The 14,396-nt window shown below is 45.0% G+C and overlaps 1 protein-coding gene across 2 annotated transcripts in view; it reads left to right on the top strand.

The window, feature by feature from the left end:
- The first annotated feature begins 6,179 nt into the window (after positions 1–6,179).
- ATAD2 (ATPase family AAA domain containing 2) overlaps positions 6,180–14,396 on the top strand; it is a 47,668-nt gene continuing 39,451 nt past the window's right edge. The window contains exons 1-2 of one of the 2 annotated variants that reach the window (XM_084848837.1): positions 6,180–6,848; positions 12,446–12,594. In XM_084848837.1, coding sequence (XP_084704963.1) covers positions 6,735–6,848; positions 12,446–12,594 — 263 coding nt within the window. In that variant the 5' untranslated portion in view covers positions 6,180–6,734. Of the gene's footprint in view, positions 6,849–8,833; positions 9,160–12,445; positions 12,595–14,396 lie in introns of those variants that run through there. The other variant, XM_084848836.1, reaches the window with a different exon arrangement.

Here is a 14,396-nt window from a genome sequence, read left to right on the forward strand (position 1 = left end):
AATAATGGCCAACAGATTGGAAAAAATCAACTTATATCCCCATACCAAAAAAGGGAAGCTCCAAAGAATGTTCAAACTATCGAACAGTGGCACTTATTTCACATGCCAGTAAGGTAATGCTCAAGATCTTGCAAGGTAGACTCCAGCAATTCGTGAAACGAGAATTGCCAGATGTACAAGCTGGGTTTAGAAAAGGCAGAGGAACTAGAGAGCAAATTGCCAATATCTGCTGGATAATGGAGAAAGCCAGGGAGTTTCAGAAAAACATTTCTGTTTTATTGACTATTCTAAAGCCTTTGACTGTGTGGATCATCACAAACTGTGGCAAGTTCTTGGTGGTATGGGGATACCAAGTCATCTTGTCTGCCTCCTGAGGAATCTGTATAACGACCAAGTAGCAATGGTAAGAACAGACCATGGAACAACGGACTGGTTTAAGATGGGGAAAGGAGTATGGCAGGGTTGTATACTCTCACCCTACCTATTCAACCTGTACACAGAACACATCATGCGACGTGCTGGGCTTGATGAAGCCAAGGCTGGAGTTAAAATCACTGGAAGAAACATTAACAATCTCCGATATGCAGATGATACCACTTTGATGGCTGAAAGCGAGAAGGAGCTGAGGAACCTCATGACGAAGGTGAAAGAAGAAAGTGCAAATGCTGGGTTGCAGTTAAACCTCAAAAAAACCAAGATTATGGCAACCAGCTGGATTGATAACTGGCAAATAGAGGGAGAAAACGTGGAGGCAGTGACAGACTTTGTCTTTCTAGGCGCAAAGATTACTGCAGATGCTGACTGCAGCCAGGAAATCAGAAGACATTTACTTCTTGGGAGGAGAGCAATGACAAATCTTGATAAAATAGTGAAGAGCAGAGACATAACACTGACAACAAAGGTCCGCATAGTTCAAGCAGTGGTATTCCCCGTAGTAACCTATGGCTGTGAGAGCTGGACCATAAGGAAGGCTGAGCGAAGGAAGATAGATGCTTTTGAACTGTGGTGCTGGAGGAGTGCCTTGGACTGCAGGAAGATCAAACCAGTCCATACTCCAGGAAAGAAAGCCAGACTGCTCACTTGAGGGAATGATATTAAAGGCAAAACTGAAGTACTTTGGCCACATAATGAGAAGACAGGATACCCTGGAGAAGATGCTGATGCTAGGGAAAATGGAAGGCCAAAGGAAGAGGGGCCGACCAAGGGCAAGGTGGATGGATGATATTCTGGAGGTGACGGACTCAACCTTGGGGGAGCTGGGGGTGGCAACGGCTGACAGGAAGCTCTGGTGTGGGCTGGTTCATGAAGTCACGAAGAGTCGGAAGTGACTGAACGAATAAACAACAAAACCCCCATCTCTTTCAGAATTTGCCACAGTTTGTTGTGATCCACACAATCAAAGGCAATGAAGCAGAAATAGACGTTTTTCTGGAATTCTCCATGATACAGTGAAAGTTGGCGATTTGATCTCTAGTTCCTCTGCCTCTTCGAAACCCAGCTTGTACTTCCGGTAGTTCTCGGTTCACATACTGCTGAAGCCTAGCTTGTAGGATTTTGAGCATCAGCTTGCTGGCATGTGAAATGAGTGCAATTGTATGGTAGTTTGAACACTCTTTGGCGTTGCCCTTCTTTGGGATTGGAATGTAAACTGACCTTTTCCAGTCTTGTGGCCACTGTTGAGTGTTCCAAATTTGTTGGCATATTGAGTGCAGCACTTCAACAGCATCATCTTTTAGGATTTTAAATAGCTCAGCTGGAATACTGTCACCTCCACTAGCTTTGTTGTTAGTAATGCTTCCTAAGGCCCATTTGACTTCATTCTCTAGGATGTCCGGCTCAAGTTCAGTGGCCGCACTATCATGGCTATCAGGGACATTAAGATCTTTCCTGTATAGTTCTTCTGTCTATTCTTTCCACCTCTTCTGAATCTCATCTGCTTCTGTTAGGTCCCTGTCTTTTTTGTCCTTTATCATGCCCGTCTTTGCACAAAACGTTCCCTTGAGATCTCCAATTTTCTTGAAGAGATCTCTAGTCTTTCCCATTTTGTTGTTTTCCTCAATTTCTTTGCATTGTTCATTTAAGAAGGCCTTCTTGTCTCTCCTTGCTATTCTCTGGAACTCTGCGTTCAGTTGGATATACCTTCCCCTTTCTCCCTTGCTTTTCACTTCCCTTCTTTCCTCAGCTACTTGTAAAGCCTCCTCAGACAGCCACTTTGTTTTCTTGCATTTCTTTTTCTTTGGGATGGATTGAGTTGCTGCTTCCTGAACAGTGTTACGGACCTCTGTCCATAGTTCCTCAGGCACTCTGTCTATCAGGTCTAATCCCTTAAATCTATTCCTCACCTCCACTGTATATTCATAAGGGATATGATTTAGGTCATACCTGAATGATTTAGTGGTTTTCCCTACGTTCTTCAATTTAAGTCAAAATTTTGCAATAAGGAGCTCATGATCTGAGCCACAGTCAGCTCCAGGTCTTGTTTTTACTGACTGTATAGAGCTTCTCCATCTTTGGCTGCAAAGGACATAATCAATCTGATTTTGATATTGACCATCTGGTGATGTCCATGTGTAGAGTGGCCTCTTGTGCTGTTGGAAAAGCATGTTTGCTATGATCACCATGTTCTCTTGGCAAAATTCTATTAGCTTTTGTCCTGCTTCATTTTGTACACCAAGGCCATGCTTGCCTGTTATCCCGGTGATTTCTTGACTTCCTACTTTAGCATTCCAATCCCCTATGATGAAGAGGACATCTTTTTTGGGTGTTAGTTCTAGAAGGTGTTGTAGGTCTTCATAGAACCCATCAACCTCAGCTTCTTCGGCCTCAGTGGTTGGGGCATAGACTTGAATTACTGTGATGTTGAATGGTTTGCCTTGGATTCGTACTGAGATCATTCTATCGTTTTTGAGATTGTACCCCAGTACTGCTTTTTCCACCCTTTTATTGACTATGAGTGCTACTCCATTTCTTCTAAGGGATTCTTGCCCGTAGGAGTAGATATAATGGTCACCTGAATTAAATTCGCCCATGCTTGTCCATTTTAGTTCGCTGATTCCCAAGATGTTGATGTTCAATCTTGCCATCTCATGCTTGACCACCTCCAGCTTACCTTGATTCACTGATCTTACATTCCAGGTTCCTAAACAATATTGTTCTTTACAGCATCGGATTTTCTTTTCACCACCAGACACATCCACAGCTGAGTGTCCTTTTGGCTTTGGCCCAGCCGCTTCACTCTTTCTGGCGCCACTTGGAAATTCCCTCTGCTCTTCCCCAGTAGTATATTGGACACCTTCCGACCTGAGGAGCTCATCTTCCGGCATCATATCTTTTAGCCTTGTGATACGTTCTATGGGGTTTTCTTGGCAAGAATACTGGAGTGGGTTGCCATTTCCTTCTCCAGTGGACCACATTTTGTCAGAACTCTCCACCATGACCTGTCCATCTTGGGTGGCCCTGCACGGCATAGCTTATGGCTTCACTGAGTTACACAAGCCCCTTCGCCACAACAATGCAGTGATCCATGAAGGGGCATACTTCAGGTGGGGCCAGTGAAATCACTGGAACTTAAGTTATGACTCCCTTAAGTCCCATTGATTTCAAAGGGTTGCTCATCTTTATGCATGACTAAATCTGAAACCAATCCCATGTTTAAAGCTGCAGTCCTTCCCACATGTACCTAGGAGTAAGTCCTCCAGTGATATCGATGGGGTTTACTTCTGAGTAGCGTGCATGTTGAGAATGGCACTGTGAAGCTATATGCAAGCTTACTGGGGAATAAGCCAGGCTGAACACTGGGAAACCTGCAAAGGATTGTGCTGCTCCAGAGTAGGGACAGCTCCCTAACAGAGGGAGAGTGGGGCGAGTCAATTGCAGCAAACACAAAGACAGGACTCCTTCACCTTTAAGAGTTGTATAGAAGGGGGTGGGGTTGGATTCCACAGGTGTAGCCTCCATGATAAGCTGCCCCTGCTGAAATTCCCACTTCTAAGCATTACTAACAACAAAGCTAGCGGAGATGACAGTATTCCAGCTGAGCTATTTAAAATCCTAAAAGATGATGCTGTTGAAGTGCTGCACTCAATATCCCAATGAATTTGGAACACTCAACAGTGACCACAAGACTGGAAAAGGTCAGTTTACATTCCAATTCCAAAGAAGGGGAATGCCAAAGAGTGTTCAAACTACTGTACAATTGCGCTCATTTCACATGCCAGCAAGGTGATGCTCAAAATCCTACAAGCTAGGCTTCAGCAGTATGTGAACCGAGATCTACCAGAAGTACAAGCTGGGTGTCGAAGAGGCAGAGGAACTAGAGATCAAATCGCCAACATTCGCTGGATCATGGAGAAAGCAAGAGAATTCCAGAAAAATGTCTATTTCTGCTTCATTGACTACGCTGAAGCCTTTGATTGTGTGGATCACAACAAACTGAGGCTAATTCTGAAAGAGATGGGAGTACCAGACCACCTTACCTCTCTCCTGAGAAACCTGTATGAGGGTCAAGAAGCAACAGTAAGAATCAGACACGGAACAACCGATTGGTTGAAAATTGGGAAAGGAGTACGACAAGGCTGTATATTGTCGCCCTGCTTATTTAATTTATATGCAGAGTACATCATGAGAAACACCGGGTTGGATGAATCACAGGTCAGAATTAAGATTGCCAAGAGAATTATCAACAACCTCAGATACTCAGATGATACCACCCTAATGGCAGAAAGCAAAGAGGATCTAAAGAGCCTCTTGTTGAGGGTGAAAGTGGAGAGTGCAAAAGCTGGTTTGAAACTCAACATTCAAAAAACTAAGATCATGGCATCTGGCCCCATCACTTCCTGGCATATAGAAGGGGAAGAAATGGAAGCAGTGACAGATGTTATTTTCTGGGGCTCCAGGTTCACCGCAGACGGTGACTGTAGCCATGAAATTCAAAGATGCTTGCTCCTTGGGAGGAAAGCTATGGCAAACCTAGACAGCATAGAAAGAAGCAGAGACATCACCTTGCCGACAAAGGTCCGTATAATCAAAGCTATGGTTTTCCCAGTAGCAACGTATGGCTGTGAGAGCTGGACTATAAGGAAGGCTGAGCGTAGAGGAATTGATGCCCTCGAACTGTGGTGCTGGAGAAGACTCTTATGAGTCCCCTGGACTGCAAGGAGGTCAAATCAGTCCATCCTAAAGGAAATCAGCCCTGAGTGCTCATTGGAAGGACAGATACTGAAGCTGAAGCTCAAATATTTTGGCCACCTAATGTGAAGAGAAAACTCTCTGGAAAAGACCCTGATGCTGGGAAAGACTGAAGGCAAAAGGAGAAGGGGATGGCAGAGGATGAGATGGCTGGATAGCATCACTGATGCAATGAATATGAACTTGAGCACGCTCCGGGAGAGAGCGGAGGACAGGAAGGCTTGGCGTGCTGTGGTCCAGGGGGTCACGAAGAGTCGGACACGACTGAACGACTGAACAACAACAACAACATCAACAACATACAGCTATGAAGTGCGCAAACCTACACAAGTTTAGACAGAAAAAAGTTCTACAACTCCTAGCATTCCCCAGCCAGCCATGCAATCCTATGTGCATTTAGACACACAAAATAGCCCTACAACTCCCAGCATCTCCCAGCCAGCCATGCTGGGAGTTGTAGGACTTTTTTGTGTGTCTAAACACGGACAGGATTGCTCTTTAAAGCAATTTCCAGAGGGGCAGACCGGTGAGAGTCTCTTTTCCATGTGGCCTCCCTAGATTCGGGGCCTAATTCATTGCAGTGGAATCTAAGCGGGAAACATTTCATCCTGAGCATAGCGAGAAGAAAAAGGGGAAGTGTTATTTTATTTCGAAAGCGAGGCCAAAAGCTCAAGCAACGCAGGAAATCGTTCTAGGTCGGGGCCATGCCCCGCAAGAATGAATCCCAAGTAAATGCATCGGCTCTAATCCCTGTGTTGCGGAGGACTCACCTCCCGTGTACGGAGGAAGAATCTGCAAGATCAAAACTGAAAATAAGTTCCGTAACAATTACTTCTTGCAAAGAACCGAGAGTAGGTCCCGTTGAACTTGGTGAGATTTATTTTTATGTAAACATGCACAGGATCCGTCGGGGTGCAAATGAGATGTAGCCCTACATAAGGGATAACACTGCAACAAAAATAAAGCAATCTTCTACTGCCCCCTGCCCCTTAAGAGCAGCCTGAGATGCAGAAAGCAGGAGCTGAAGCTTTTCCTGGCATCGAAGAAATACGCGGTGGAAAGAGTTCTGCAACGGGTTGTATCCAATGTTAGCCTAATTTAAATTCCATTCATTTCAGCAGATCTAAGGACTAACATGAAATATCAGTATGCCGGAGGCTATTTATAAAGGCATAGGAGCAGGGCAAGAAAAAAGTTGGCGACGGTAAAGAGAGGGGGGAAGTCACACATATGAAAGCACTCATTAAGTTAACTGCTATACAGTTCTTGGATAGATGCTAGCCTAAGCTGAAAAGTAAGGAGTTTTAATGGACCAAAATAAGCGAAAGAAAGCTTTAAAAAACGACTGATCAAATCCTAGCTGTAATTGTTTCCGCTGATTGTGACTACGGACTGCCAACCTTTTTTGCCCTACCCCCCTGTGCTTTCAACGATATGATGGCATGCAGAAATTAAACAGGTGAAGCTTTTCCGGGCAAAGAGCAAAAAAAGGGATTGGGCAAGTCCCGCCTTCTTCCCTAAGGGAGCAAGACTTTCAATGGCTTTGAATGGGACGCGACCCGAGGCTGCTGGGAAAGGGCGGCCTCCAACCCAGGAAAAGAGAGCCCTCCATTTGGGGCCTCCGACGGCTCCGAAGCGCTCGGGACACGGTCACCTCATCCGTAAGCATGGCTTTCCATCTGAGATGCTTTGGGGGCGGGCCTGGTTAGTGTGTTAGGCCGGGGTAATAAGGGTGAAGGAAATGGAGGCTTCTTTGGAAAAACCACGTTTGCAGCCGACTCTGTTCCTATGCGTGCTTTCTTGGGTGGAAGTCCCAATTGGTTCAATGGGGCTATCTCACAGATGCGTAATAGGATTCAGTCTTAAGGTTCGGGCAGCCATAAACAAGGTTGGATCCACTATTAGGCAAGGGGGAATTGAGGGATTTATTGGGCAGCAAACTGTTAATTGCTTAGATCAGGAGTAGGTGCCCTGGTGCCCTCCAGATGTTTTGGACTAGAACTCCTATCTCCTTCAGCTAGCAGGGCTAATGGTTGGGGACTATGGGGTTGTAGTCCGAAACATCCTGAAGGGATATTGCATTTCCCCTTTGTTCAAGCAGTAGTGTTTCCAGGGGAAATGCGATGCTTCCTTCATCGAAGGGGGTGGGGGCACTGTGTTGGTGTCGAGATACAGTTGAGGAGGGGGAAGAAATCCCTTCTCCGCGAGTTTTCAGATTTCTCGCCTGGTTCAGGGATTAAGGCTGCAATCCGAAAAGCACGTAGTATTCAGTAAACATGGTTAGGATTGTGCTGGGCATATGCAGAGGATTTCAGCTTGAACGTTGGGAAAATTTCCAGTTGGAAGTCACTACAGAAAACACCCTGATCTTCTTATGCGTTACCAGCAGCTGCTAGTCAGGAAAGGGGTCCTGTCCACACTGATAGGAACTCATGTATTTTAGGGTGCAATCCTATGCGTATCCAGACAGAAAGCCTTTACAGTTCACAGCATTCCTCTTCGAGCCATGCTTTTTTCTGTCTAAACATGCATAGGATTGCACCCTTAATGGCTTCATTTGTGCACAGAAGTACTGTAACACACCTCCAGGACACCCTTGCATTTCCCCTTCTCTCGTTCCAAGCCATTATCTACCTACTCATTTAAGTGACCATTGTAAATAGGATTTTCTCCACGGAAGTTTTATGCCACAGCAGCAGAGCAGTCTTATTCGCGTCTACTCGGAAGCACATCCCATTCAGCTCAATGGAGTTTATCCCTAGGTAAGTGGCTACTCATTTACCTAGGAGTGAGCCCCAATGAACTCGATGGAGTAGTTAGGATTATCGGATTGCTTTGTGTAAAACTTGGTCGTTAGCGGCAAGAAATTGTGCGCGTCCGTATGAATGTGTGTTGTTGCAGGATACCCTTCTGGAATTAGCAAAAATCATATGGGGTGTTGTTGAAGAAGAGACGGAAAATGTACAAAACTGAACCGTTGTGCACGTTTCCTAGTTAGTGCATCCGTGCTAATTTTGGATAATTCCAACTATGGGGTGCAGTCCAACGCAAGCCCTACGTAGAGTAGACCCATCAAAATGAATAGGATTTGAGTTAGTCATGACTAACTTAAGTCCCACTTATTTCAGTGTTTCTACTTTAAGTAGGACTTACGTTGAATTTTGCCCACACACCACACGCCGGTTGGTTTGTCCGCTCCGCCGGGAAAACGGCTGCAATAACAAGGACAGCGCGCGATTTGGAGCGTGAAATGGACTTGTGCCGCTTTAACAGCTTCGTATTTGAACGCCGCCTGGCAGGAGCGGGAAGCTGCGGGAAGAACCGCGCGCCGTTCCGCGAGCCAATCGGAGCGCAGCAAAACAAGTCGCGCTCGAGCTCTGTACGCGCCAAAAATCCAAAAGTTGGAGCGTGATGTTGCGTGTCCCTCCGCGAGTATGGCGCTACTTAGCAAGGGACAAAATAGCCCCGAGGTAGAAATACGCTCGTTCGCTGTCTTGTAGACGGGAAGGGGGAAGTAGCTCTGCCTGCGAATCTTGGGGAGCCCTTTAATGTCCGCTCGTGCTTGTGTGGATCCCCCTCCTCCAGTGAGGGAGAAAGAGCTGAGGGGCGGAGGGATTCGAAGGGCGGTTGGTGACGCGGCTGCGCCGGGTCTGTGGCGCCAGAATTCGGAGGTGACTGAGGGAAGAAGTTGTCGTTGCATTCGCCGCCTCCGGTGCTCGTCCACCGCTCCAGGCGGCCATGGTGATGCTCCGGAGCGGTTCGGGTGGTTCCGGCCGCCCCGGAGATGGCGGCACTGCCGCCGCAGTTCCCAGCAGCGGCAGCCGCCGCCGGAACGCGCCGCCGGAGCCCCCCTACGAGGTGATGGAGTCGAGCTCCGAGTTTCTCTCCTTGGATGCCCCGACGCCGCCTTCGGCACTGAGCAAGCGCGGCTCGGGAACCCGCTCGGCAGCTGCCAGGCAGAGAGCCATGGCGGTGAGTGTGGGGAGATGAATATGTGGGAGGGGAGGCGTGGTGGAAAGCCCCTTCAGGCGCCAAGGGGGCTCGGGGAGATTCAGGCTCCTATCGCGGGAGATCACCCGGGTGGCAGAAAATATTTTATGGGAAATTCGTTGATTTCTGGCACTGGTTTTTGAACCTCTTTTACAATTAGCAAAAGCCGTAGGAATGTCCGCCAAGAAAAAGCACACAGTACAATAATACAACAATGAGGTGTCATGAAACAATAACTGTACCACCAGCAATTAAAAACAGCAGCAACCCAGTGCTGAAACACAGTTTCTCCAGACTCAAAACTATGGTCGGATTTTGTATATTTTGGGGGAGTGGAGTGTGTTTCCCTGAAGGTGAGAGATGAGTTAATACATAAGGACATCAGAAGAGCCCTGCTGGATCCAGTCCAGAATCCTGTTTTCCACAGGGACCAACCAGATACCCATGGAAAGTCCACATGAATAGCCCTCTCCCACTGTTTATTCAGCAGCATGCTGCCTCTGATCTTGACTAGTACCCATTGCTATGCTCAATGAATTTGTGTAAGCCCCCTTTAAAGCCATCCAAATTGGTGGCCATCACCACATCTTGTAGTGAATTCCACCGTTTAACTATGTGCTGTGTGAAGAAGCACTTCCTGCCCTCCCACCATTCAGCTTCATTCGATGACCCCGTATTCTAGTAATCTGTTGGCAACGTATTAGGTAACACACACACCGCCTTTCCCGCCCGGAACAATAGTTAATTAAACTCAGACATTGCACAGCTCCAAATCTCATATTTGGGCTCAACAGATACTGGGTTTCCTTTGGCTGGGAGGAAGGACTATGTGGTTGATATTTCCTGAATTTAGAAAGATGTTTAAGTGGCACTCTTAGAACAGATACCACAGAGAGAAACTTGGGCAAGTCCCCACTTCATCTAATTCTAGCTATAAACTTTCAGCTCTCCTTCATTGCCTCTGTCTATTCAAAATTCCTGTTTCTCACTCTTGGTTGTTCAGTTGTCCCTTCAGGAGATAATTCAGGGTCATTAGGAAACAGTAACTTCTTCTGTCAGGAGGCCCTGAACTCAAAATGATCAAGCTAGCCCCAAAATGAGGATAGGTTTTTTCTTGATGTTGATTTACCACCCATGGCTGCTAGGTGGGAGAGAGAGAACTCTGATTTTTATCTTTGGCGCATCCCCTCTCCACACAAAAACATGACACATGTAACCCTACCTCTTCAATTTCGTGGCTTTTTAAAGTTTTATCTGTATGTGTACACACATATACCAGCCAATTTAGGATATCACTTCATGCAACTCACAAAGTGGTCTCTATCCCATGAAAGCTCAGTTCAGGCACTGCTTCAGTGTTTCTACTGTCTCTAGGCTCAGGTTTAAAGGAGAAAAAGAACTGGGTGCTGTGAACATATTGATAGCTCTTCACTCCAAATCTCTAGCCTACCTCACCCAGCAGTTTCATGTAGATGTTAAATAGCAAGGGGGGGAGCGAATAGAACTTGGTGTTACACCATAGCATGAGTGCCAAAGCACTACTTTTGAAACCTACCTGCAAGCTAGAAGTGGAACTATTGAATTGTGGTGTCTCCCACCCACATCTCAGGCAGAAAGCTCAGAAGGATGCCATGCTTGATGGTATTGAATACACAATCACTCCTCCCATCTTTCTCCTGATATAGATGATCCACCAGGGCAATAGAAGAATATCCCATACTAAATCCAAAACTGGATTAAAACAGTTCTTGGTTTGCTAGTCACAAAACAGAGTTGTACCTAACTGCCTATGTGAGGAGAGGCTCTGCCTCTAGAAATCAGCAGACTGACCCAGCTCTCGTGTCACAGCAACGATTTCTAAGTTATTCAACACTTGTCATTTCTGCTTTTAATTAACAACCCAGGAATACCCCTGTTCCTGGGTTGTTAATTAAAAGCAGAAATGACAAGTGTTGAATAACTTAGAAATAGTTGCTGTGACATGCGAGCTGGGTCAGTCTGCTGATTTCTAGAGGCAGAGCCTCTCCTCACATAGGCAGTTAGGTAGAAACAATTTCTAGCAGATACTGTTCTGTGGAAAACCTACTTTTAGAAAAGCATTGTTTCATAAAATCAATTAAGGGCGAAATCCTGTAGCTGCTACACAACGGCTAGAAGGCCGGGAACTGACCTCTGAGCCAATTTCTACAACAGCATTAGAGCTGGTTATTCTGAACTGGGTATTTGCTTTCAAGAGTTAATGGATACCACTGAAAGTCAGGGCAAGTTATGAACAGAAATGTGTAGCTGTTTCATATATCACCAAGCAGGTGAATATAGTTTCCCGTGGGTCTAAAAATACTGCTGGGTAGTGATGGGGGGGGCATTTAGGGGGAGGCTGAATTCTAGTAATTTTCGGTGGAGTCAGGGTGCTTACCATTATGGCAAGACAGCGGAAGATACCCCCCCCCCCCAGTGGTGATGGAGCTAGCATACCTGTTCTTTGGTCCTATAAAATGCCCCCAAATGTAGCCATATTTTCCCCCTACAGTGTCTCTAGGAATAATGCTTCATCATGATTTAGTGTCATTCTCATTGGAGTATTTTCTAGGACTGTAGAATGTGACAGGTTGTTCCTTGTAGCTCCTTTGCCACTTGAAGTGAAGGCAAAGCTTTTCCTTTTTTTTTTTTTTTTAAAGAGAGGTAAGTTTTACTCTTTGTCACTTTGTCTTAACAATATACTTCCTGCCCCCACTGAAAACTGCTAGGATCTGCCTCACCCTGAAAGTAAGGCATGCCTTTGCTTGCCCCTTTCCCCTGCCTCCAACTCCCCCCTCCCTTGAAAGTGCCAAAAAAGCAGTGTTAATAATTCTATAGTTTAAAATAATGGCAGCAAAGAACAAGCACTTGGGTAATAGATCCTCTGAAGGCCTGCAAAGCAATTTTATATTGCTACTGGAAGCTTTAGAAAGTTTTAATCGAGATATATTAGCTTGCCCATGATTTTGCACATGAGAAAAAATATTGTGAAGGAACTTGATCTCCTGCTCAGAGGGTGGTCCCTGAATCACTAGAGAATAGAGAGGTGGCTGAGCATAATCTCTTGTTTAAACTATTCCCTCTTTATTGTCTTTTCTTTGTTTCAATAGCTGATAGGATTGTTGAATTCAGAATTTATGTGGAAAAGTAATCAAAATGAAAAAAATTATAAGCAGCAGACCTGGGACATTGTTTCTAAATAACACAATATGTATGTGTCCCTTAATTGTTTTTACTTGTACTTCTTCAGGAGTTTTCTCCAGACAAAGAATGTAAACATTTCACAAGACACTCCTTAAGATCTATGAGGAAAAATAATCAACGTTATTCAAACTCTAGTTTTGACAACAGCATGGCAATGCTGAGTGAGAATGGTATTAACAGGAAACATTTTACAAGGTAATTTCTTTTTCTTCTTACAAATCAGTTGGTTACATCGTGTTATGTTCTACCTCAATCTCTTGTAGCCCATTGTATGTAAGAAAACCTATGTTCTAACTATCAGTGCAAAATTTTCTCATGTTCATGTTGCATTGTACTCCATGGCATAGGAAGTTAATGTTAAGCATCTGACTGAGGTGGCACTAGATGTAGAAGAACCCACATCCGTAGAGATAAGTGTGGACCCAGTTGTACTGGATGGTATTTGTATGCTTTGGAAATAGTCTGCTTGAGTAAATTACTCCCTAGGTTATTGCAGGAGAAACTACTGCTGGCTGGGTGATACTGGGAGTTGTAGTCCAATACATATGGAGGGCATCAGGTTGGGGAAGTCTGCATTACTGTCACATGAAAAAGTGATGATAAATGCACTACAAAACTATTGCAAATGCAGAGTAAGTAATTTAAGCACGAAGGTATCACAGAACTCATTCTAAGTAATGAAAAATGCAGACATTTTCCTCGTTGTTGAAGCTACAGAGACATTTAAGTTGCTAATTTCGCTCTCTTTAAATATTCATTATTCAGTAAGATAGTTGCCTCCTAAACATGTGTTGGCTATGATACATGTAGGAATGGGCAGTTCCAAGCAAATGGGCTGCAAGTAATGTGAACACAGTCCCAATATTTATTTATGTATTTCTAAAACTTATATCCTGCACTTCAGTGGCCAATCAGTATTAGCTTACAAAGAAGAAAGGAAAGGTTCCTCCTGTGCAAGCACCGGGTCATTGCTGACCCCTAGAGGGAGGCCGCTTATGCTGGCGTTTTCATGGCAGACTATAGCGGGGTGGTTTGCCATTGCCTTCCCCAGTCGTGACAAGTTGGCACAACATAGGATAAAATAGCACAACGTAATAAAAACTCATAGCAGCTCAAAAGAACCAAAAACTGTAAAAAGTGGTAGTGTTTACGAACCTGGGAAAATCCAACAAAAGGAGTTTTCTTTGACCATTTTGTTGGATATGTTGAAACCTTTGTTGGTTTAACAATCTACAAGGCTTTGTAGGAGAATCTTTGCTGAGTTACCACTATTAAAGTTTTCATAGGTAACATAGAAATATAAGGCTGGAAAAATCCATACAACCATGGTGCCCTAGCAACTTTACATTTTAAAATACTTCAAGCATTGGCTCTGGTCGATGCATAGGAGGAGTATAGAATGTGTGGCCCTCTGCACGTTGTTGGACCGCAATTCCCACCATAGGCAATGGTGAGGGCTGATGAGAGTTACTGTCCAACATCATCTGGAAAACCACATATTCCCCATCCCTGGCATATGGTTTTAGAATAAATTTTTACATAACTGAAAACAGAACAAATTTAGGTCATGTATACCAAGGGATGGGGAAAGTGTGGCCTTCCAGGTGTTGTTGAAGTGCAATTTCCATTATCTCTCACCACTAGCTATGCTGGCTAGGGCTGAATTACAGTCCAAAAGCATCTGGAGGACAACACATTTCCCATCCCTGCTGTATACTAATGTTGTTCTCAGTTCTGAGTGCCAATCCTTATGTAGCCAAAATGACACAAGTGTTTAAGAGGGAGGTATCCGCAGGCTTACTTTGTAGAAGTAACAAAGGTACCCCCTCCCCCAGAAAACAGCCCAGTGAAGACTGAGCATACTCAGAAGACACAGAATGCTGGCTGACTGAGAGTGGGAGAGTGGGGAACAGAAAATAGGTGGGGAGAGAGTTAATGGAATGGAGTTTTCCTGGAAGAGGGCATGGTAGGCTAGCTGGAAACCTGAACAAGAGTAC

The sequence above is a fragment of the Heloderma suspectum genome, chromosome 4 (genome assembly GCF_057233095.1).
Source record: "Heloderma suspectum isolate Gila_16-S chromosome 4, 16-S_ref, whole genome shotgun sequence".
NCBI lineage: Eukaryota > Metazoa > Chordata > Lepidosauria > Squamata > Helodermatidae > Heloderma > Heloderma suspectum.